This window comes from Ceratotherium simum, chromosome 8 (genome assembly GCF_057802395.1).
Source record: "Ceratotherium simum simum isolate JZ-2026a chromosome 8, ASM5780239v1, whole genome shotgun sequence".
NCBI lineage: Eukaryota > Metazoa > Chordata > Mammalia > Perissodactyla > Rhinocerotidae > Ceratotherium > Ceratotherium simum.
In genome coordinates, this window is record NC_141907.1 from 58209355 (window position 1) to 58235050 (window position 25696).

Genomic DNA, 25696 nt, shown 5'->3' on the forward strand with positions numbered 1-25696 from the left:
TGTTAATAATTGCTTTATATATTTAGGTGCACCTACATTGGGTGCGTAGATATTTACAAGTGTTATATCCTCTTGTTGGATTGTTCCCTTGATCATTATGTAATGCCCTTCTTTGTCTCTTTTTACAGTTTTTGTTTGAAAGTCTATTTTGTCTGATATGAGTACTGCTACCCCAGCTTTCTTTTCATTGCCATTTGCGTGGAGTATCTTTTTCCATCCCTTCACTTTCAGTTTGTGAGTGTCTTTAGGTCTGAAGTGTGTCTCTTGTATGCAGCATATATATGGGTCTTGTTTTTTTTATCCATTCAGCCACCCTATGCCTTTTAATTGGAGCATTTAGTCCATTGACGTTTAAAGTAGCTATTGATAAGTATGTACTTACTGCCATTTTTTAACTTTTTTTTCCTCAGTGTTTTAGTAGTCCTTCTCTGTTCCTTACTTCTTCTATACAGAATTGATGGTCACTTTAGTTTGACCTCTGTCTGAAAGCTGTGCTCTTTAACTCCCCTCCTCCCTCCTTTTATGTTTTTGATATCATATCTAACCTCTTTTTTGTGCATTTGTATCCATTACGTTCTAATCGTGGAAATAGATAATTTTTCTTATTTGTGGTCTTCTCTTTTCCCCTTAAATCAGTCCCTTTAACATTTCTTGTAACACTAGTTTCTTGGTGACAAACTCCTTTAATTTTTGCTTATCTGGGAAAATTTTGATCTCTCCTTCCATTTTGAACGATAACCTTGCTGGGTAGAGTATTCTTGGCTGTAAGTTTTTTCCTTTTAGCACTTTAAATATATCGTGCCATTCTCTTCTAGCCTGTAAGGTTTCTGCTGAGAAGTCAGCTGATAGCCTTATGGGGTTTCCTTTGTATGTAACTTGACATTCTCTTGCGGCTTTTAGGATTCTCTCTTTATCTTTAATTCTGGACATTTTGATTATGATGTGTCTTGGTGTGGGCCTCTTTGGGTTTATCTTGTTTGGGGCTCTCTGTGCCTCCTGTACCTGGATGTCTGTTTCCTTCCTTAGGTTAGGGAAGTTTTCATCTATTATTTCTTGAAATAGATTCTCTGCCCCCTTGTCTCACTCTTCTCCTTCCGGGACACCTATAACACGGATGTTAGTGCGCTTGATGTTGTCCCAGAGGTCCCTTAGACTGTCCTCACTCTTTTTAATTCTTTTCTCTTTTACCTGTTCACCTTGGGTAATTTATTCTAGTCTTTCTTCCAGCTCACAGATCCGTTCTTCTGTATCCTCTACTCTGCTTTTGAGTCCCTCTAATGAATTTTTCATTTCCAGTATTGTATTCTTCATTTCTGATTGGTTCTTTCTTATATCTTCCATTTCTTTGTTGACATTCTTACTGAGTTCATCTATTCTTCTCCCCAGATCAGTGAGCATCCTTAACACTCTTAGTTTGAACTCTCTGTCGGGTAGGTTGCTCATTTCTGTTTCACTTAGTTCCTTTTCTGGGGTTTTGTCCTGTTCCCTTACTTGGAATGTATTCTTTTGCCTCCTCATTTTGCCTCTTTCCCTGTGCTTGTGTCTACATATCGGGTAGGTCAGCTACGTCTCCTGCTCTTGGATAGGTGACCTTATGTAAGTGATGCCTTAGGAGGCTTCCAGTGTGCTTCCCTCAGTTCTTAATGTTCCAGGGGTGGCCTCTATGTGGGCTATGTGTGTCCTTCTATTGTGGCCTGTTAGCTCTCCCTATAGGCGCCCAGGGAGGCTGAGTTATGCTCCTGGCCAGCTGTTGTAATGCTCAGCTGCTTGTAGTTGTTGTGGGCCCTTCAGTCTCTTTATCAGGTGTGGGGAGCCCCAGCACAGTTGGCTGTAAGTTCTAATACCACATTTGTGTTGCAGTATTTCTTTTAAGTGAGTAGGCCCCCAGTGTGGCAGGTTGTTAGGCTCAGGGCCTTACAATTGCTGTAAACCTCTAGCCTATTAGGTCTCTTGTCAGCTCTCTGAGGATTGCAGCTGGGTGGGGCTGGCCTCAGGCACAGGAGCACCCAATTGTTTCAGGCTTTGGAAGGTGGGGCAAACCTCCTATGTGGGTCTTTGAGAAGCACAAGTCTTCTGCAGCTGACAAGCCCTGTTGCCCACAGGTCCACACACACAGTCAACACAGTCCTGCCCCGTGTGAGTGCTCCGACCTCCCCAAGCGGACCCAGTCTCTCCACGGCGGGAGCCCCACACACTACGCCACCGCCCCACACTCTCCACCCGCTCCTTGTGCACACCCTGCCCCACTCAAGTCGGCTCAGTTGCCAGGCTGCAGAGAATCCAGTCACCAATCTATGCAGGCCCACAAGTTGCCTGAGGGCTTGTTGTTGGGTGGGGCCAGTCTCTAGGGTGGGCTGCCTGCCCCAGCTGAGCTGGATTAAATCGGTGCTCTAGCGGGTGGAGCAGACCCTGGGCTAGCAGGCCTCAGGGAGAACTCCAATGGCGTCTGTGTCAGCACACCCACACCAGGCCACAACAATGGCCGCCGCCAATGTCCCAGTCCCTGGAGAGGTCTCACCCCTCACCGAGATGCACTCAGGGCCTATTAGGTGAGTCTCTTGTCACCGAAGCACTGTGCACCTTTCTTTCTGGTGATTTTAGGATGCTTTCTGGAATGGGTTAGTTTGTGCGCGGGCCCTTTAAGAGCCAGTTTTAGTTTCTTTGTGAACCGGGTTTTCTGGGGGTGCTACCCAATGCTTTAGTAGCAGGCACAGTCAGGTATTATGCCGCTGGACTCGATTGTGCTGGGTCCACAAAATGCCCACAGCGGGGGCGCTCCCCGGCTCAGGGCCCCGCGCCTCCAGGGATGCTGCGTACCTGTGCGCTGTTCCCGGACGGCCGTGAAGCTGGCGGCTTGTGAAGGCGGCATTTTTCCCCTCCAGAAGGGAGTCTCTGCCTCTTCTACCCCAGTTAGGATTGTCTGTTGTTGCAGGAGTTCCTCTTATCCAGTTTTCAGTTCTGTCTCAGGGGTAATTTTTCCACGAGTAGTTGTAAATTGGCTGTGTCCACGGGAGGAGGTGAGTTCAGAGTCTGCCTACGCCACCATCTTGACTCCACTCCTCTCTATTCAGCTTCTTAACCTTTGTTCTCTGTTCTTTAGTTTGGATAATTCCTATTCATTTGTCTCAAATTCATTATTCATTTATCTCCAATCTCATTCAATGAATTTAGCATTTTTCGGTTTTAGAATTTCTATTTTATTTTACTTTTTTAGTTTCTAATTTTCTGCTGAGTTTCTGTTTACTCAAAATTGTATTTGCTTTTAATTCTTTAAATATATTATCCTTTAACTCTTTCTTCATAGTAATAAAAGCTGTTTTGTAGTCTTTATCTACTAAATACTATGTTTGGGCAATCTCAAAGTTGGTTTCTACTGACTGATTTTTATCTTGATTATCAGTGACATTATTCTGTTTCTTTGCATGTACAGTAATTTTTTCACTGTACACTGGACATTATTGAAGACGTGTTATAGAAACTCTGTATTGTTATATTCCTGTAAAGATTTGACTTTTGTTTCAGTTGGCACTTCCATTACTGGCCAATCATCTTAAGCTTGTGTGAGCTTCATTTTGCCTTTTCTTTGGGTGGATGTGTGGAAAGCATGAAGTGTTTCCCAAGCCCCTGTAACTTGGAAGGGCTCAACCGCTCCAAACTCTGTCTCCTACTGCTCTTGTAAGAACTTGGATTTTAGGCTCTGTACAGGTAACTCTGGAGTGGGCCTTTCTCTACAATAAGGTCTCTACTTCCAAGGTATAGTCTTTCTAGTGCCTGAGATGGGTGCTTTGGTGTTTAAAAAGGTAATAATGAGGCCTGTCCAATATCTGGGTGTGACCTCCAAGGTCTTCTAGCCCTGCTTGACCTCTAGCCTCTCTTCCTTTCTCAACACCTTCATAGCCACTTTTTGGTAAGCCTCATATATTCTTTTTTTAAAGCAAAATTACTGAGGTATAATTTAAATTCCATAATGTTTGCCTGTTTAACGTATAAATTTTAACGGTTTTCATATATTTAGAGTTGGGAAACCATCACTATATCTAATTTTAGAACATTTTTATTACCCTCAAAAGAAACCTTGTGGTTCCCCTTTTGGCATGACAGTGGGAGGAGCATCATGGGCTTTCTCCCCAGGGAAACTGGTGAAAGTCTCTGTAAATGGTTCTAAGGGCATATAGCAAATGAAGAAATACTTATTCAAGAAAATCTACTAAACTTGGTAAGAAAAGTGACAATCTGTGGTATTTGAGCCAAGACTCACTCACTCACTCCTCGCTCCTAGCTCAGCAAGACAAGTAAAACTAAGTTCACAGGGCTCCTTTTCTCCCAACTCCAAGTTGTAGGTCTATCTTCTCAAGAGGGGCAAGATGCTGCCGGCATTTCTCCTCCTACTTTACCGACTTGTCACTGAGGCTAAGTTCCAGGTGAGTATGGCCAAAAGGTAGGTGCCCGTTTCCTGTCCAGCCCCTAATAGTGGGATGTAGGCTCAACACTGGGCATGGCATCACTGAGAATACTTGGATCCTGATTGCCCTTGCTTTGGCTTGTGGGAAGGAGCTCCAGGACAAGAGAGATGAGCCAAGGAGACCTAGGGCTGATGCCTGTTCCCTCCACTGAGTGCTCAGCTGAACTGACACTTTACACTTTCTATTTCACTTCTTAGAAGAAAGTATAGAGGTAATCTTCATGACCTCAGATTTGGCAATGGATTCTTAGATATGACACCAGAAGGGTACACAACAAAAGAAATAAATGGACTTCATCAAAATTAGTATCCTCTGTAGTGCAAAGATTTTTATCAAGAAAGTGAAAAGACAACCCACAGAGTAGGAGAAAATATTTGCAAATCATATCTGATAAAGATCTTGTATCTAGAATACACAAAGAACTCTTACAACTCAACAACAGAATGACAACCCAATTGAAAAATGAGTAAAGAATATGAATAGACATTTCTCCAAGGAAGGTATACAAATGGTCAACAAGCACATTAAAGATGCTTAACCTCATTGTGATCAGGGAAATGCAAATCAAAATCACGAGTCACCACTTCATACCCACTAGGATGGGTACAATCTCAAAGTCAGATAATAACGTGTTGTTGAGAAGGTAGGGAAATTAGAACCCTCACAAACTGCTTGTGGGGATATTAAATGGTGTAGCCACTTTGGAAAATGGTCTGGAAGTTTCTCAAATGATTAAATATAGTTACCATATGACCCAGCAATTTCACTCCTAGATTTCTAACCAAGAGAAATGAAACCACGTGACCACACAAAAACTTTTAAACAAATGTTTATAGCAGCACTATTCATAATAGCCAAATGGTGGAAACAACCCAATTGTCCATCAACTAATGAATGGGTAAACAAAATGTGGTATATCCATACAGAATACTGGGAATAAAGTGTGGATACACGTTTAACATGGATGAACCTTGAAAGCGTTATGCTAAGTGGAAGAAGTCAGTCGAAAAGACCACATATTATGATTCCATTTACGTTAAATATCCAGAATAGGCAAGTCTATGGAGACAGAAGGTAGATTAGTGATTGCCTACATTTGAGGAATGGTGGATCAGTGAGGTGATAGCTAAAGGGTACAGCATTTCTTTTTGAAGTGATGAAAATGTTCTAAAATTGTGGTGCTGGTTGCATGTATCTGTGAATATACTAGCACTTTAAATGGATGAATTGTATGGTACGTGAATTGTATTTCAATAAAGCTGATAAAACCAAAAAAAAGAACAAAACCCACAAAACATAGCCATTAGCAAGCCTCATATGTCTTTGCCCTTTGCATACACAGCCCAGTCTTTGCCCTCATCCTATGGGGAAGCTCCTAGTCTCCTAAACACATTTCCTGCCCCCATGCATATTCTTCCTCTCTGGTACCCCATCCTTCAAATTCCACTCGTTTCAGCTACCCTAAATTTTAATCTCTGCCTCCTCACCTCAGTGGGACCACTGTGCTATGCTTGGATTCCAGCTTGAAACACTGAGGCCAGGACGTTTTGCACAAATAGAGAGTCAGGGTAACCTTGTGGCTCACCTTGTGATGTTCCTTCCTCAGAGACATTTCAAACTTACTTTACCTGTTGTCGAAGTACCTGCTTTCAGGCATTGATCAATGGTTTCTTACAGCAGGAACTCTAGTAAGGTACTTAATATTCCTATTATTCCTTCATAACGGAAAAGGAAATACTCTATATGCATAAACACACAAATACTTAAAATATCTAAAAGATTTGCCTATATGTGTTAACAGTAATAAACAATTATTTAACAATTTTACTGGCATATTCTAAAATTTTAAAATGACTAGACTTTAATTTTTAGATATTTCTACTCAACTTCCACAAACTTCATGATAGTTTTTTTCTTTTTACCTGTTCTGAAAGTCAATTTTAATGCTAAGATGGAAACTAGTCTTTGTTTTGGGAAGACTAAGTGTTTGAAAATACCAACTTAATTTTTCTGTGATTTTGTGGAAATGAACAAAATATTTAATTTTTTGAACTAATTGACTTTATTGTACTCTTAAATAATACCTTTATTTCTTTGCTTTGTTTGGACAGTAGATTTTATTTGTCTTAACTCTGAGTATTGGATATAAGCCTTTATTCTAATAGCTTCATACATTTATAATTTTAATTATTTTTTATTCCTACCTATTCTGATGAACACTTCACTATTTTAATGATCTTAGATTCTCCAGTGCATTTAATTAGTGCAATTAGTGTTTGGAATTTAATATTATTTTTGTGTACCTTTTTTTTTTTTTGGATTGATATTTTCTTCTGGGATTACTCACATGTAAGTTCATATTTGGTAGTCAGCACAGAGCTATGCCTGCACTGATTAAGTTAGGTCAAAATGGTCTTTCACAGGAAAACAAGACCTTTAGGATATTCTAATTAGCACTGATGATGTTATAGGGAATTAAAAAAAAAATTAAACCATTCAAAACTATCAAGCTGTTTTCGCCTTGTTTTTCTCACTCTTGATGTCGCAGAGTTTAATTAGTACAATTCAGACATCCTTTTGATTGAATTGGTTGGATAGTGGTCAAAGTGCTACTCAGTTCAGTCAAACCACCATTTGGAATACTCCAATGTGTGACTAACAGAGAGAGGGATCTGATGAACTCAGTTTGATGTCATACCTACACTCTAATCTGGTTGAGGGTTAAAAGAGCTGGCAAAGGAAAGTTGTTTTCTGGTAACAGAAATTTTTTTTTTTTTAATTTTTTGATTAGTGCAGTAAGATTGGTTTATAACATTGTATAAATTTCAGGTGTACATCATTATACTTCTATTTCTGCATAGATTACATCATGTTCCACCCAAATACTAATTACAACCTATCACCACACACATGAGCCGAATTATCCCTTTCGCCCTCCTCCCTCCCCCCTTCCCCTCTGGTAACCACCAATCCAATCTCTTCTTTATGTGTTTGTTTGTTGTTGTTATTATCTACTACTTAATGAGTGAGATTGGTAACAGAAATTTTTATTCTCATTCTATTTCTGTCCCAATTTCTTGAAAAAAAATTGGAATCTCTGATTATCTATTAGAAAGTTCACTGACTTTTACTTCAAATGTGGAGATGTTAAACAGGAGGTTAATGTATAATGAATGATGATAGATAACTTTACATATTTCTCCCCTTTCTGCTTTATTCAAAGTACTGCCATGTGAACTCTATATGAGGATGCACTCTGAAAAAGGAGTCCAGTTACATATAAAGGTATATAGTGCAATACAAACACTGGCTATTTCTGTTATTCTATTTATTTATTTTTTCATCTTCAGATATCTGAGACTCTACTGCATTCCCACAAAGAACATTTGGTATAAAGTCATAGCACTTAAAAAAAAAAACTTTTCCACAATACGAATGTATATGGATGAGTGCTAATACCAACAATATCATACACTTCAATATTGCTTCACAGTTTATAAATCACTTTCCTACATTTTTTATTTCTTTCGCTCTGGACAGCAATTTATGCATTGGTAGGCAGAGCGTTATAAATTAATTATGCAAATAAGGAGGCTGAGGCTCAGAGTGCCAATGGTACTTGAAATTCTTTGAAGTAAGAAAGTAGAACCTGACTCCAAACAGGAGTGTTTTGCACTAATTAGATTAGTTCAGCTCTTTACCATTGGCAGATAAGGTAGATGGCTTTCTCCTGATGGAGTAAGAAATCTCTTAGAACAGTGAAAAGAGCATGAGCTTTGGTTATAGACAAAGATTTGTATACAAGCTTTATCAATTAACCCTGATTAATAGAGTAATATGAGTTTAATGGTAACAATGTAAATGGAAAAATTTACTTAAAACATCTAGCCGAATATAAAGATTCAATTGAAAACACACACACATATAACCTCTGTTTTTTCAGAATATATCATTTCTCTCATTCATGAGAGAGGCTGATTCATGAGGAATGTATTAAACTTTTTGATTCTACAAATGTTGACTGATATAACAAGCTGGAGGAAGAAATAAAATAAAAAGCCCACCTTTTTAAGAACAGAACTATCTATTCTGTAGTCATGTGGCATAAATAGAGTAACACATTGTTCATAACATATTCTTTGTTATATTGGTAATTATAGAAATTTGACTAACATTAGTATCACATTCATTCATCCTAACACATTTTTATTGAGCCAGGCACTGTTCTAAGTATTAGGGGCAAAGTAATGAAAATGCAGATAAAAATATTTGCTCTCATGGAGCATAATTCTAGTGGGATAGAATAGATGGTAACTTTGTTTTAATAAACAATTATATGTTAAGTAGTGATAATTGCTTTCTGAGGCAAAAATATTTAGTGGACCCTCTTTATGCAGATAATTTATTTTGGGAGAAACCTGATGAGCCCATGTGCTTCTAAATTGTGTATGGCATATCTGTTCTGGTACTCACAGTTCTCTAGTAGATACAATTATATAACTTTTAATTTTAAGGATATTTGAGCTACTATTGCTCAAGGGAAATTTTTTTATAATGAGCAGCCCATCCCAATACCATTTTTTAAAAGTTTTGCACCTTTTTAATTAAAGTGACTGAGTATCAAGGAGATTTAGACTTGTGATTCTGCTATATTCATTTTTACCCTTCTAGTCAATAAAAAATATTTCTAACTTAACCACAATAGTAAAAAGTAGAACAGCTATGGGCGACAAAAAAATAATAAAAGCACAGGTGGATTTTGCAGCATGTAGAACAACAGGGAATAACCATGGGAAAAGAGGAAGCAACTTCTCTTTTTGGTGGGGAGGGGGTGGTGCTAACAGTAAGAAAAAGAAAATGATTACCATTTTTCCTTGGTATTAACTTTTTCTCTTTCATCTCTTATATAGCCTTCATGGTGTATTACCTAAGATGTGTACAATGCTTAAGAATTTAAATGAACTTTTCCAAGGTTATCTAAAAGAAGGGTCATTCTTATATATGCCTTGGTAGGCAGAACATTTAAAATTAATTTTATATATAAGGAACCTGGAATTCTTACTAAGAGTACTGATTTGTAGTATAACCAGAGAAGTGGTGAGGATTATTTTCAAAGAGAATTTTTCTTTTAATTATTAACTCATGTTTTGGGCCATTGTTAAATTTACTCTAAGGTTACCAAATTCCAATAGAATCTATTGGCATTTAAGTAAAATTTTCAATGAATTAGTTAAAAAATTCCCAAAACTGTATAGACACTTACATTAGTAATATCTCCTATTTCTATGCAACTGCTATTGTGGTCTAAATGTTCTTTGCTGAGCAACCTGGCTAAAAGTAGTTTTTCTCAATCTTTTTTTTTTAGGGGGGAAGGGATCAATGTCATTGCAAATAGTCAGGAGACCCATATGCATACAACTGAAAAACATTAACACGGAGTGAGCTTAATATTTACTATGCACTATGCTGAGCACTTTGTATGGATTTCTCCATTTAATCTTTATGCCAGCACATGAAGTATCTATTATCATTCTGATACCAGCTCAACACAAGGTTGACACAAGGGAAGCCATATTGTGGAAAAGAAACCCTATTCTAACTTTGAATGACCTCTGATTAACTAACCCAGACATGTTCTGTAGATTTTATGGCCCCTCCCAGCTGCTGTAAGTTGATAAGTTTGTTCTTTAGAGTTCCTTGGGAATGTGATGACTCCGGAGCAGAGAGTCTATGCTGATAGCCATCGTCAATGACAACTGAAAGATCAGAGTATAGGGCTCCAGTCTCTAAGGTATGTCCAATAAAACCAAAGACTATCAGGAACTAAGACCAGATGGATGCCCCCAGCAGGAGATCAGATGGATACTCCCACCTGGAGACCAGCTGCCTCCCCCACCCGGGAGACCAGCCTCGTATATAACTGGCCTGTAGTCTTTCTTCTGGAAGATGGGTCTTTTGGACCTTAGTCAGCCATCTTCCCCCTTGCTAGCTAGCTGTAATGAAAAGTCCTTTCTCTCCTACCACCTTGCCTCTTGACTTGGCATGTCTTGCAGGGGGCAGATGACCCCCATCTTGGGTGGTAACAATTCTTTTCCTTATAGATGAGAAAACTGAGGCTTAGAGAGTTTTCTAGTAAGTAGAGCCTGAATTTAAAATCCAGCATTTTGATCCAGAGCCACCCCTAAACCAGTGCTCTACTATCAGCAAGTAAGCAACGTCTGCAAATGGAATGTATATTTTCCAGGCTACTATTTTTCAATTATACTTAGTACTCTTCTAACTATTGAAATGTAATTTCATTTAAAAGAACAATTAAAAGTAGTATATGGGTAGAAGCTGTTGATAAATTTTTTGATAGTAAAAAAGGGTCTGCATACTTGAAAAAGTTGGGAGCCATAAAATTAGAAGTTGGCAATATTGATTTTGGGGTCCTTGGTTCACAACTTACGCCTATTAGCACTATACTCATGAAAAACATTCTTTGTGGCTATAGTTTCATCATAACTGGCCATCTTAGATATGCAAGCTTTTTGTCCTAAAAGGGATGGAGAAATTGGAGCACTGTAATGGAAATATCAACTCAAATCATTTGTAAAATGAAATGAATTAATTCTGAAATCTTTCCATGTGATAGAGGCATCTCTTTTTTTTTTTTTTAAAGATGGAAATGCAATTATCTTTTTTTTTAAGGTCCCAGTTTTCTTTCTTTTTTTTTTCAGGAAGATTGGCCCTGCACTAACATCTGTTGCCAATCTTCCTCTTTTTCTTTTTTCTCCCCAAAGTCCCGGTACATAGTTGTGTGTCATAGTTGTAGAGTTGTAGCTCTTCTACATGGGACACTGCCTCAGCAAGGCTTGATGAGTGGTGAGTAGGTCCGCGCCCAGGATCGGAACCGGCGAACCCCGGGCTGCCAAAGTGGAATGCTCAAACTTAACTGCTACACCACCGGGCCAGGCCCAAGGCAGCTCTTTATAATTGATTGAGAGTAGGCTGAAACCTTATTTTCTTTGTCTCTTGCTCTGTCTGCCTGTTGTTCTCTCTATGAATACATACACAAAATACATAAAAAGACATGTATTAGGTAGGGATCTGGAGAAGTTATACAGCACTGTTATTATGCTAGACTTGTGCATCACTTTGCTTTTGAATTGGGCAGAATAGAACATAGTTCTCAAAACCAAAATAAAAACTGACTACATACGCATAAGTTTCTGAGTTAACTTAAACTCCACTTCAAATATGTCTTTCACATTAACTTGGGTGAAAGAACAATCACAGTCATTTAATTTTCCATGTTTGTTCTGTTAGTATAGGTTGACTGAACCTGCAGAAATATGAGTCTGCCTTTTGTCTCTGTCTGCTATTGAGGCATGATCGAGACTGACTGCCTGGATAATATGTATTTTTTAAAGCATGACAAAATATTTCAGTTCACTGTTTTTTGACAGCGAAGAGTCCTATATCTACATATTTAGTAGGTAAGATGACATGCTTTTAAAATTTCTTCCATTAAGAATTCAACTATAGCAGCATTGTTTATTAATTTGTTCTTTTGCTCACTTATTCAAGAGATATTTGGTGAGCACTTACTATGATAAGTCACACCCTGTCCTTGCCCTAGTGGAGCATACAGATTGTGATCCTGTTACATATATAATGGGGTCTCTGGTATACCAGACTAGTGTCTACCAGGATTTTCAGACTTCCTTTCCTTCCGAACATGGCCTGCACTGGACACTGCTTGTGCCTTACCTCACATCCTCTCAGCTGCTGTAGAAACTTGGTGTGAACAGGTATAACCTGATGCACTTCATTTCAGCTGCACTGGGGTCTCATTTTGTGCCTCAGGTCTTCTCTGCCACATCTACATGGGACACCTGCAAAAATCCTTTCAGTCAATCTGATAAATGTTCAAAGCGGGAGGATGAGAGTGTTATCACCCCATGAAATAAGCCTAGACAATGGGGATAGGAGTTGGTCAATGGATACTACTCTTTTCCATCCATAGGCAGAGAATTTTGAGGTTCTAAATGATGCCTCTGAGGGATCCATTCTATGGAGGGATGTAATCTGATGTCTCAGTAGGACACATGAATGGCAGAGAATGAGAGAGAAACTCTAGGAAGATTCAGGGGCCTGTCATATAGGTAAAGTGTTTAGACGTCTTGTAAAAAAGACTCTGCACTTGGTAATCCTCTTTGGATGTTGGAAGTGGCATATAATGCACTTGGGTATACTTCTCTGAACTGTTTATTAGTGACTTGAAAGTTGGCTAGGTTTGAATGGGGCCCAGAGTAAGCAACGACTTCGAAAAGAAGCCGGCTTACCAGCACACCACTGGTTTGGGGATTGTCCTTCAAGAATGCAGTATATGCACTGAAACAATGGTTTATAGGCTGTGATACATGGTACTGTGTGCTTAATAACTAGAACATATGGAAATGGGAACCAAAGTTTGCAGGGAGGATTGGCCCCTCTTACCAGTACTCCAAGTGACCCTCTTTTGGAATTTGTGCTTCCCACCCCTTGGCTTTGCTGGAATAGAGGTCCTGGATCCCACCAGGGAAATATTTTTACCAGAGGTAAGGCTTCAAGTTTCCTGAAGTCCCACTACTATCATCATTTTAACTTTTTTTTTTTTTTTTTTTTTTGCTGAGGAAGATTCACCCTGAGTTGACATCCATGCCAATCTTCCTCTATTTTTTTTTTTTAGTATGTGGGCTGCCAGCACAGCATGGCTGCTAACAGAACAGTATAGGTCCACTCCTGGGAACCAAACCCAGGCCACTGAAGTGGAGTGTGCCGAACTTAGCCACTAAGCCACCAGGTATGGCCCATGCTTTTAACTCTTAATGCTGCTGAGCCATCAGACAAAGGAGTTACTATATGGATGGGAATGTTCCTGATTGCCTATGATAGAGATGTTATACAATGGGGACAAGAAGGAGTATGTCTGGAATCCCAGAGAATATCTTGGTGCTTCTATGCCGGGTCATGACTATAGATAGGTAATGGCAGCAACCATGGTTAAACCACAGTAAAGTAACTGAAGCCTTTGACTTCTCACAGAGGTCAATGTTATCCCACTAGGCAAGAAATCTGGAGCTACTGAATTGTTGCCAAAGGATTAGGAAAATTTAAAATGTGTGGTGGAGGAGAAAAATAATGAATACCAATGAGAGTCTTGAGATAAGTTGCAGCAATGGGGACGGTAGCTTGTTTCTCTGTGACCTATTGGATTTAATGTAGGGCACAAGCAGATCTGAGCAGTACAAGTGGTGAACTATGTTGGACAACTCCTGTGCTGTACTTCCCAGTCTCTCAGCCCACCTTTCTATTCCAGCAAGTGCAGTGGCAATCCACTACTTAGACAACTTAGTAACTTTACAGCAACTTGCCTCAGCCGCACTGCTTACCTCTTGCTTTTTGCCCTGGTGTATTTCTATGAATCAGTGTAGACCATCAGCAAGAACCAGCTCAGCCCTTCTGACGCATATACCAACAGGAAGTGTAAGAGTTATCACCATGGGGCGATTCTTGGCTGATTAGGATGGAAGCAGGTGGATAAACACTTTTTTTAATCACTCAGATGGGCAATTGTGAGATATATTTTATATGGCTCCTGTGAGGCTTTCCAGCATGACTGAACCTCACACAGACAATCAGTTTGCTAACAATCCCATAATTGCCTTTCCCTCCTTCCCTGTATTATTCTTCCCAGTCTCCTCCTGTTTCTAGGATTACTTTACAAAATAAATGACTCACAGGCATGCGCTTGACTCTGGTTCTGCTTTTTGGGGGGATGATAATGCAGGCTAAGACACAGCCTCTTGAAGTGAGAGATAGTTATGTGACATATTTGGCCATGCTTGGAAGCCCTTGAGATCCCTTATGTGATTATTCCAGCTCTTTCTTAGTAGTAGTAATTGTATAAACTGTATTGATATGAAGCCATCTGGAATGTGGAGCCACCACAAGGAAGCCAGCTGCTCTGCATGAGGGAAAATTGAACTTTTGTTTAGTTATGCCCTGAACATTTTGGGGTTTGTTAGTGAAGCGTAATCTAGCCCATTCTAGCTAGTTACGGTTTAAATAACAATAAGCGAAACAAGGTGCGATACGAAGAGGGAACATAATAGCACTAATATCTCCTCTCCCCGCTCTTATCCTCATCTCCAGGAAAGAAGTCTAAACTTTGTTTCATTTTCCCTCTATTATAAGTTATTCCAAACATGTTGAGAGGTACAGAGAATCAGCTAATTAAAATCCACGTACATGTCACATAATTAAAATACAACTGAAGCACTTCTCCTGATCAATTAAAATACAACTGAAGCACTTCTCCCTGATCACATTCTCCTCCCTCCGAGGTAACCAACTTCATAATTATTTTTGCAATTTTTCACTCCACTAAATGTCTTAATATTTTTATTCTAAATGAATGGTTCACCAAACAATATTGTTTTGCATGTTGCTGTGCTTAAATGCTATCAACAATGTAGGCTATTTTATGCAACGTGCCTTTTTTTCCCTCAAAAACAATGATTTTGAGACTTAGGTTGATACTAAAACTCTATTCATTTTCACAGCTATGTGACAATTACATGATATGCCATATTTTATTTATCCAATCTCCTGTCAGTAGACATTTAGGTTGTTTACAAAACTGAGTGAAGATTTGACCTGTTCTTATACCTCCTTCTCCTACTCCCTAGGGAAAGTAAAGAGCTTTATGGCTTATGCCCATTAAGGAGGATTAAATTATTTACCCTCGTGAGAGCTGCTTCCGTGAACTGCTGGGGCAGATGCCAAACCGCTGTTGGAGTCTGAGTGAGCAGGAGGTGAGGAAGAGAGAAGGCCCTGATGGAACCATTAAAAGTCTCTCTGAATTATCTGGTGTGTGGGGTTTGAAAATAGATGTATGTTTTAAGAGAATCCTTGGCCAAATATCATGGGAAGCTCCTTTCTGCTTATTGTTTTCATAAGGCGCAGACTGTTTTTAGAAGGTTCAAAACTCTAAGAACGGCCTGTCAGATGGGTTTGTAATAGTGTTTTTATTTTCCATTCAAGATAGCATTAAATGATCATCCAATATTACTTCCATTGGGTCCTCAGAACTCTGCTGTAACGTCTCTTTGAGTTGTTTCAATGATTTGAGCATAAATGGAAATTTTTATCTCACTTCCCCAGTCTTAGGACAAAAGAAAGGAACTAAGTTAAGAAGTTTGCAATTGATGAAACTTTGTGGACATGGCCTGGTCAGTGCTTCTCAAGAAGTGGTCAGTCTGCATCATATATCCATATTGGCAGGAATGACTTCTGTTACAACTTTTCTTTTTCTTACCTGGGACACTGATAGGTGGACTTCATTTGTTTGATGATGTATCTGGCAAGGGAACAAGCATGGAGATATTCCCATGATACAATGCAAGATATAAAGACTGGAGACTGCCTCATATGCTTTCCTCCTCTCTCTTTAGTAACTTTACATAAATGACTTCCTGGGAGTAAGAGGACCTCGGGCTTGCTAGAATGAGCACTCTCAGTTTACCAAGGCCGTAACTTCATAGATGAAGCCATTTGGCACATGGCAAATGGCCAGGAAGCCCCTACTTCCTGCCCTCACAGTGTCCTGAGTCCCCGGACACTTAGGGAATTAGTGGTTCTTTTGACACACAAGCTAAATGTAAGTAAAACAGAATAGTAACCTCTTTTAAACAGGAGGAGGAGGAGGAGGGGGAGGAAATAGATTGTGGTGCTTTATAATAGAGGAACTAGAAAGGGTTGCCAATAGATAGTTTCCCTTCAGCAGCTGAGAGAGGTTCTCGGATTATATGGGACACTTGACTTGTGGGATTCAGCAATCTGTTTCCATGCAGCACCCCAGGGAGGAGCAGAACCTCAGATGGGATTGAAAGCTGCTCACCAGGGACCGAGTCTCCTACTTGGTAAGGATCGTGTTGCCCAAGGTGCCCAGCAAAACAGCAATGTTCCCTGCTTCATAGTAACCATCGGGCTTTTCAAGTGTGTAGACTGATGAAAGGTCCTTGTTGAATGTTTTGGAATAAATAAGATCCTGGAGCTCTTACGTAACCTTAGAGAAGGGCCCTCCAAACTACGAACAGACTGAATTTCTTGCTGGTCAAGAGTGTGGAGTTACAGAACAGATTTAATTAGATTTAGAGAAATAAATACATCATCTTTTCGTCTCTGAGAGCTGAGGAATAAATCTCACACCTGCTATAGTTGAAAAAATAAACACATCAATAAAAAGCTGAATATTTACTCTGAAACTATGACATGGAGCAAAACTAATGGGCCTTACTCCACTGGACTCTAGCTAATCGATCAAGTTGGCACAAGCTCTGATAACAGTGCCCAGCACATAGTAGATCATATATTTTTTAAAAAGCTGTCTGCAAGTCCTGTCATTTCTACTTCCAGGATGATTACTAGAAGAATGATGGCAGCAAATAACTTTTATTAAGCTCTTTTTCTGTGCCAAGGATGCTTCTAGTCACTTTACATGCATTATCTCATTTAATCCTAACAGAAGTGTTATGAGGAAGAGTGTATTAATATCCCAATCTTCCAGAAGAGAAAATTGAGGCTTAGAGAGAAACTTGCCCATCTCTAATCCATTCATTCCCCTTTATATCCTTTGCCACCACCTTAATCTGGGCCCAGTCGTTTCTTTGATAACTACAACAGCTTCCTACTGGCTTCCCTGTATACCCACTTGCCTGCCTTCTCTCCATTTCCCACAGGACAACCAGAGCAAATTTTTAGAAAGTACATTGAATTCTATCCCTTTCCTGATCCTTCTTGTACTTCCCCTTGTTTTACTGTTGCCATGCTGGTCTGGACTCAGTTTATATCCCCAGCATACATCATCAGTGTATAGCTCCCGTGGATAGTCATCCTTTAGCATTTCTTCCCTTGCTTACCAATTTTCAGCCAAATTATTCTTTTGATTCTGGAAACACTACCTCAGGACCTTTGCAAACACTATTGACAGAAACTCCGAGTAAACAATAGCTTAAACTAGTTAGGAGTCTATTCATCTCACATGAAGTTTCTGTTAATGGTCTGTGGTTCCTTGTATCAGGGTCCAAGTGTCTTCTATCTTGTTACTCAGCTGTGTGTGGCCTCCCTTCATAATCCAAGTTGGCATCATCCATGTTCCTGGTAGCAAGATGAAGGAAGGGACAGAGAGCATGCACGGCCCGGAAAATCTCTCTGCAAAAGTAGAAGAGAAAGAAAACAATTTTATTATTGGATAAGCATTAAACCAGAATGAGATGTGCATCCCAGGCAATCTGTGGAAAAGACTGCAAAGGCAGACAGAAATTTCACCCCCTTATAGCCAAGCAGATACAACCCGTTACATAGATGTTTTCAAGATAAACAATCACTCATTTTGTCACACAGTTCATCCTAAATTTACTGGTTTTTGGTCTTCTCCCTTCCCTTGCCTTTTCTCTTCCCTTCATCTCCTGTTAAAATTTCCTAGGTGAGTCTAATATGCAGCTGAATTGAGAAACACTCAGCTAGAGTGAGAAAATAGAAAATTGGTATTTATGTAGAGCAAATATGAAGGAAGAAGAATAAACAATGCCTGAGAATAGACAGGAATGGAAACGTTCTAAAATATTCACGAGTCCTCATAGGTTCAAAAGTTCATGCAAGACAGAGTAACAAGATGTTTGGCCATATTCAGGGAACATTTGATGAAAAGCTTTTCTCAACCTTAAACTAAAGCTTCAAGTGACTTTTGAGAGGACTGGTTAAAATTGGGTAGAATAAGAAAACAATAGTAGAAAACAGCATACCTACTGTATGAGGCGCAGGATGAGAATATTTACTGCGTGATTGATACAGCGATTGTACCCGATCTCAACTTGCTTCTGTCTTGATCACTTATGTTCTATTTCTTGTAGATTCTTGAAATAGGAACTAATACATTCTGCTTAGGGCATAACTGAAGTGATTGGCCAGGGAATCCAGTTATTAAGTTTGAGGGGAAAAAAATCCCACAAAATATACTTAATATCTGCATTTTGTTACATTTCTGTGAGATTTTCTGAGAAAATTTTAAGTAGCAACAAATACTCATTCTGGTTCTTAATAACACTATTGGTAAAGCTTCCTTCTGTGATAATTCCTGGTAGACAAAATTACAGTTTCTCTTCCTCATCAACCTCTAGTTGTCCCAATTGATTGAGAAGAGATTCTTGTTTCCATCTGTCCTAAAAGGAGAGATGAGGAGGGAAAGCGAAACTTTGATGATATACCACTATTTTGAGATGTCATAAATTGGTTCCATCCTGATAATTCACTACACCCTGGGTAGCAGACAGTTTTAGTTTTCTTACCAGCTTCTGTTTCACCCCTCATTCATTGTGCAGCACTCATTATGTTCAGGTGAGATTGATCCCGTGTCTGGTAAATCCTGTCTGGAAACAGTCTACTAGTATAATTAATCTCCCCTTTGCCACAGTTTAAAATAATCTCCTGCCAGTAGTGATAGTTTCAGGAAAAAGTATGTCACCAAAGTAAACTAATCAGAGGAAGGCCTTGATGAGATGGTCTTAAGAGATGCTTTATGGGTGACAGATCTGGAAATATTTCAGCCTTTGTTATCATGAAGCTTATATTTGGTGATGGGCAAAGTCAAGAAAATGACAGAGAAAATGGAATTGGAATTCTGATTAAAAACATGGTTGAGCCTGTTAACTCTATTTTTAGTTACATGTGTTCATAAATTACTCTTGTTTAAACCAGTTTGAGTTGAGGTTTTTTGTTAGTTGCAACCAAAAGTATCCTCCCTGATAAAATATCTACCATCTTAACTGACATAATAGCTACCATTCAATATGCTAGGAATTGTGCAAAATATCACTTGCTATCTCATTTAATTAACTTTTAAAGGCTAATCTCCTTACTTGGATCCTATCTCTCTCCACTTTTTCAGAATTTCTACAGAATTTGCATTCATCCTTTCTTATAGATTCAGTCTTACCTCAACTGTGTTTATCCCAGTGGCTTTGTACATGGTCAAGTGTCTTCCATTAAAAACGAAACACAACTTCAATCAACATCTCATTGTTCATCAGTTGTTTGTTACTTTCTTTTTTTCCCCTGGTTTTATTGAGATATAACTGACACATAACATTGTATTAGTTTTAGATGTACAACATGATGGTTTGACAGGGAAGCATCACTCTGTTTTTCATGGTGAAACCAAATGTAATCCAATAAAGTATGTATTTTTAAATGTTGGGACTAGTGAATCAGCTAGGGATTCTAATTGATTTAAGTACTCTATATGCTAGACATATAATTCTCTAGTCCTTGCAATTAGGATGAAATTAAGCAAATGGCTTTCCCTTAGGAACTGCTGAAAACTGGATCATTGTGGTTGTGGTTATGCATTATATGTTTGTAAAAGAAACCATTTGCAGAAGGAATAATTGCAAATACAGCTCCTAATTTTGTGAACCATTAGTTAACTGACCACTAATAAACCAGCAACCCAGCTGCCCTTTATCATGAGCGTATCTTTATTTTTGTTTATGTAGAGGTAAATGAAATCAGATTTTTTTATCATTTGGTTTCAACTAAAAAGGCATTTCTCTTTAAAAGCAAAGTTCGTCGACTGATTTTCAAGGTGATTTATTAGAAGTTTATAAGTATGGTGATTTTAATAGAATTAAAATGAAAGAATACTGTTGAGAGAAAATTTTATTCATATCTCAGAAATGGGCCATTTATTACTGAAAACATGTTTTTGTAGTGAAGATAGGAGGTATAGAGTACCTCATCACATCCAGATAATTTTTTAAGTTTTGCCCTCTGAATAACCTTATATAACAAAGATAGGTGAGTCAAGAAAATAAAGCACATGAAATAAGAAAAATAAACATAGGGTCATTTAGAAAACAATAGTCTGAGTTCAAAGTTGGATTTTAAAATATCCCCACTTCTTCTGAGGATTATCTTTTTGCCTAGATAAGAAATGTTAGAATGGCAGGAGGGAAATTTGCAAAAGGGAAATTAAAAATTTGAAACAAAGATAGCTAAGTAAAAAGGTGATGTTGAGTTGTTAATATTATGAACTGTTATCTGCTTAGCATAAAACTGATTCATTTTCTACCCTGTTAATTGCTACAGTATGTGGTTACTAGTTTCCAATCTAATGGCAAATGTTACAAATGCCTAAAAATAAATGACAGTGTTAAAAGTTATTTTTTCAAATGTCTTTCAAGTGACTATGAAGATACGATGATAAAAGGAAGATGGCCCACGATCCCTTCAGTGAACATTCAGTTATTAAAATGCTAATGAAGAAACCTGTTAACCTTCAACGCATTGTACACAAGACAGCTTTCATGTTAATTAAGTTTGGCTAAGAGGAAGCCAATTCAATCCATTTAAGTGTTAACAGAAAGCACTCTTTTTGTTTTACTTTTTTTAAGAGGAAAAAATGTGTTTAAGTTGATTGCATTTATTTCACATATTTCATGGAAGACTTCCTTATCTTCTGTCTCTAAAGAGGCACTACAAATAACTGAAGCTGCGTTTCTTACATGTGAGCAGGAAATATGATCCAGCAAATGAAGCTCTTAAAATTTTTAGCATCTGTCCCGAATTTTGTCATGTAAACTACTAGAGGGAAAGCCTTCTACTTTTACTACTTATCATGGAGTACTAGGGACTTTTTGAAATCCACTAAAACTTCATTATAGAATGGAAGTCTAAAAGCCCAACAGAATGAAAATACTCCGCTTCAGGTGGAAAGAGCAGGTGTCAAGAGAAAGAAGTAATGTTCTAATTTTCCTTTTTTTTAAGCCACATTTAAGATTTATCTTTGTGTAAGTGCAGATTTGCTTCCATTTCTTGTACCTTTCCAAATCTATACCTACAATTTTGTACATTAAAAATTTTTCATACTGATCTTGAAGTTGTGAAAGACAAAACACACTGTACAGTTAGGGAGATAGTTTTATTCAAGCTACTGCAATAAAGAATATGTTAATTAATGAGTAATGTTAAAGAGAAATTATACCAGATGGAATTAAACAGGCAAGGAAGACTTTGTTCAGGAGTATTGCGATAGGAGAGACTATTGCGATGGGGCAGAGAGATTGAACCCAAGTCCACTGAAACAAAAGGTGGGAGTTTTTGGTTAATATTACTTTTAATTGCCAGGTTTAATCCATATGCAAATTACTGTGGTTTCTGGTAATTTCAACTGAATTTTAACCTTATTTATGTTTTCTATTTGGCCTATCTTTTTCTGTTTATACTCTGTACTTTTAGTAATAGCTTATTGAGGTATAATTGACATGCAATGAACCTAACATATTTAAAGTATTTAATTAGATAAGTGTTAACTTATGTGTGTACTCATGAAGCCATAACCAAAATCAAAATTATAAATGTCTCTCTCCCAAAAGGTTCTACTAGCTCTTTTGTAATCCTTTTCTCCTGCTCTTCTCACACCCTTTCCACAAGCAACCCACTGATCTTATTTCTGTAACTATAGATTAATAGGCATTTTCTAGATTTTAGGTACATGGAGCTATATAGTATGTCCTTTGTCTGACTTCTTTGACTCAGCATAATTAATTTGAGATACGTCCGTATTGCAATAGTTTATTCCATTTTAATGCTAATCAGTATTCTGTTGTATAGATATACCGTAGTTTGTTCATTCGTTTATTTGTTGATAGACATTTGGGTTTGTTTCAAGTTTTGGGCTATTATAAATAAGCTGGCTATAAATATTCATGTACAAGTCTTGGTATGGACATATGCTTACATTTTTCTTGGGTAAGTACCTAAAAGTGTAATTGTTGTATCGTATGGTAAGTGTGTGTTTAACTTTTTAAGAAACTGCCAAACTGCTTTTCAAGGTGGTTGTACCATTTTCCATTTCCCCGATCAGTGTACAAGAGCTCTCGTTGCTCTACATTCTTACCAACATTTGTATGGCTAGTCTTTTTAATTTTAGTCATTCTAATATGTGTATGGTGATATCTCATTGTGGGTTTAAATTGCATTCCTCTAATGATTGAGGTTGCCCATATTTTCATGTGCTTATTTGACACCTGTATCTTTTCTTTGGTGAAATGTCTCTTTAAATCTTTTGCCCATTGTTGTAATGGATTTGAGAGTTCTTTGTATATTCTGGATACAAGGTCTTTATCATGTATATTTTCAGTCTTTTCTCCTAGTTTGTGGCTTGTCTTTTAATTCCCTTAACAGTGTCTTTCAAAAAAGCAGACATTTTTAATTTTGATGAGGTCCACTTTATCAATGTTTTCTTTTATGAATCATACTTTTGAAGTTGTAGCTAAGAAATCTTTGCCTGGGCCGGCCCCGTGGCTTAGCGGTTAAGCGTGCACGCTTTGCTACTGGCGGCCTGGGTTCGGATCCCGGGCGCGCACCGACGCACTGCTTCTCCGGCCATGCTGAGGCCGCATCCCACATACAGCAACTAGAAGGATGTGCAACTATGGCATACGACTATCTACTGGGGGTTTGGGGAAAAAAAAAGGGAGGAGGATTGGCAATAGATGTCAGCTCAGAGCTGGTCTTCCTCAGCAAAAAGAAGAGGATTAGCAAGGATGTTAGCTCAGAGCTGATCTTCCTCACAAAAAAAAAAAAAAGAAATCTTTGCCTAACTCAAGACAGCAAAGGTTTTCTATTAAAAGTTATACTTTTAGGTTTTACATTTAGTTCTATGATTAGAGTTGTTTTTTGTATAGGCTGTGACTTATGGATTGAAGTTTTTTTGCACATGGCTGTCAAATTGTTCCAAAACACTTATTGAAAACACTATCCTTTTGCTATTCAATTGCCTTTGCATCTTTGTAAAAAATCAATTGACCATATATGTGTGGATGTATTTCTGTCCTCTCTGTTCTGTTCCATTGATTGTCTATGTTGATGGCAATACAACACTGTCTTGATTCCTGGTTCTCCAACTTTATTCTTTTTCAAAGTTGGCTTGTTTAGTCTGGTTTCTTTGCATTTCTATTTTAATTTTAGAATTAGTTTGTTAATTTCTTCAACAAATTCTGCTGGGATTTTGGCTGAGCTTGCATAGAATCTGCATGTCATTTTGGAGGAATTGATTTTCTTAACTATATTGTGTCTTCTAATTCATCAGCACGAAATATCTCTTGATTTGTTTAGTTCTTCTTTATTTTAGTAATGTTTTGTAGCTTTTCAGTATACAGGTATTGCATATCTTTTATTAGATTTATCCTTAAGTATTTCCTTTTTTTGGTGCTATTGTTAATGGCATGTTATTTTAATTTCAATATCTTTTTATTTGTTGTTAAGATAGAGAATTAAAGTGGATTTTTTATATTGATCTTGTAGCCTATAAATTTGCTACACTCACTTATTCTAGTAGCATTTTCAAACATTCTATGAGATTTTCTATATAGATGATCGTGTTGTCTGCAAATAGGGACAGTTTTACCTCTTCCTTTCTCATCTGAAAGCCTTTTATTTCTCTTTATTGCCTTTTGCACTGGCTAAAACCTCTAATACAAAATTGAATAGAAGTGGTGAGGAGGGGACATCTGGCATTGTTACAGATCATAGTGGAAAAACATTGTCTTTCCCTATGGAGCATGTTTGTTGCATTTTTTTTTTTTTTTTTTTTGTAGATGCCTTTTATTAGATGAAGCAAGTTAAATTCTACTTAAAGTTTGCTGAGTTTTTTTGGGGGGGGACAGAAATGGATGTTGAATTTGTCAAATGTTCTTCTGTATCTATTGAAATGATCATATGTTTTCTTTTTCAAGTGTGTTTATATGGTGAATATAACAATTGAAATTCTAATATCAAGCTGACCTTGCATTTCTGGGATAAACCTGGCTTGGTCGTGATGTATTATCCTTTTTATAGATTTTGGATTCAATCTGTAAAATTTTGTTAGTGTTTTTGCATCTATATTTATGAGGGATATTATTCTGCAATTTTCTTGTCATGTCCTTTTCCGGTTTTAGTATAAGTGTTATAATGGCTTCAAAAATGAGTTGGTAAGTTTTTCCTCATTTTCCATTTTCTACAAGAGTCTGTGTAGTACTGATAATATTTCTTCCTTAAATGTCTGGTAGTAAGGGCCAATGAAGGCACATGGGCATGGAGTTTTTCTTTCTTGGAAGATTTATAAATTCAAATTAGGTTTCTTTAGCAGGTAAAAGTCTATTCAGATGATCTGTTTCTTCTTGAGTCAGCATTGGCAGTTTGTGTCTTATAAGGAGTTTCTTTATTTAACATGTTATAACATTTATTCCATAAATATCATAATGTTCCTTTATTATCTTTTTCATATCTGTAGAATCAGCAATTATATCAACTCTCTCATTCTTTATATTAGTAATTTGTATCTCCTCCCTTGTTTTCCAAATTAGTCTGGCTAGAGGTTTATTAATTTTATAGATCTTCCCTAAGACCCATCATTTGGTTTCTTATTTTTTCTATTTTTGAAATCATTGATTTCTGCTTTGTCTTTATTTCCTTTCTTCTTCTTAATTTAGTTTAATTTGCTATTCTTTTTCTTGTTTCTTAAGATTGAAGCTGAGGTCATTGATTTGAGTGCTTTTTGTTTTTAATATAGGAATTCATTACTGGGTATTGAAATCTAGGTTGATTTTTTGTCTTTTAGTACCTTAAAGATATTGCTCCATGTTCCTCTGGCTTTCATAGTTTCTGAGATGAAGTCTATTTTCACTCTTATTTTTCATTCTGTATATAAAGGGTCTTTTTTCTCTTGTTACATTTAACATTGCCTCTTCATCACTGGCTTAAGAAAGTTGATGACGTTGTGCCTTTGTGTAGTTTTCCTCATTTTCTTTGTGCTTGATATTCATGGAGATTTTTGATACATGAGTTTAGTTTTCATCAAATTTGGAAATTTTTCAGTTATTATGTTTTCAAATATTTATGTCCCCCCTCATTTCTCCAAATTAAAGTCTTCAATTACATATATATTAGGCTGCTTGAAGTTCTCCCACAATTAATGGGTGCTCTTCAGTTTTTTCACTTTTTTTCTGTGTTTCATTTAGATAACTCCGGTGGTATGTCTTCAAGTTCAATAATCTTTTCATCTGCTATACCTAATTTGTTGTTAATCCCATGTATGTATTTATTTTTTATTTCTGATACTCTAGTTTTCATCTCTAGAACTTTGATTTGTATCCTTTTAAAAA

At 37.6% G+C, this 25696-nt stretch overlaps 1 protein-coding gene across 1 annotated transcript in view; it reads left to right on the forward strand.

The window, feature by feature from the left end:
- Nucleotides 1-2391: 2391 nt before the first annotated feature.
- Nucleotides 2392-25696, forward strand: part of NPFFR2 (neuropeptide FF receptor 2) — a 255115-nt gene continuing 231810 nt past the window's right edge. The window contains exon 1 of the mRNA XM_087434420.1: nucleotides 2392-2549. Coding sequence (XP_087290546.1) covers nucleotides 2440-2549 — 110 coding nt within the window. The 5' untranslated portion in view covers nucleotides 2392-2439. The remainder of the gene's footprint in view (nucleotides 2550-25696) is intronic.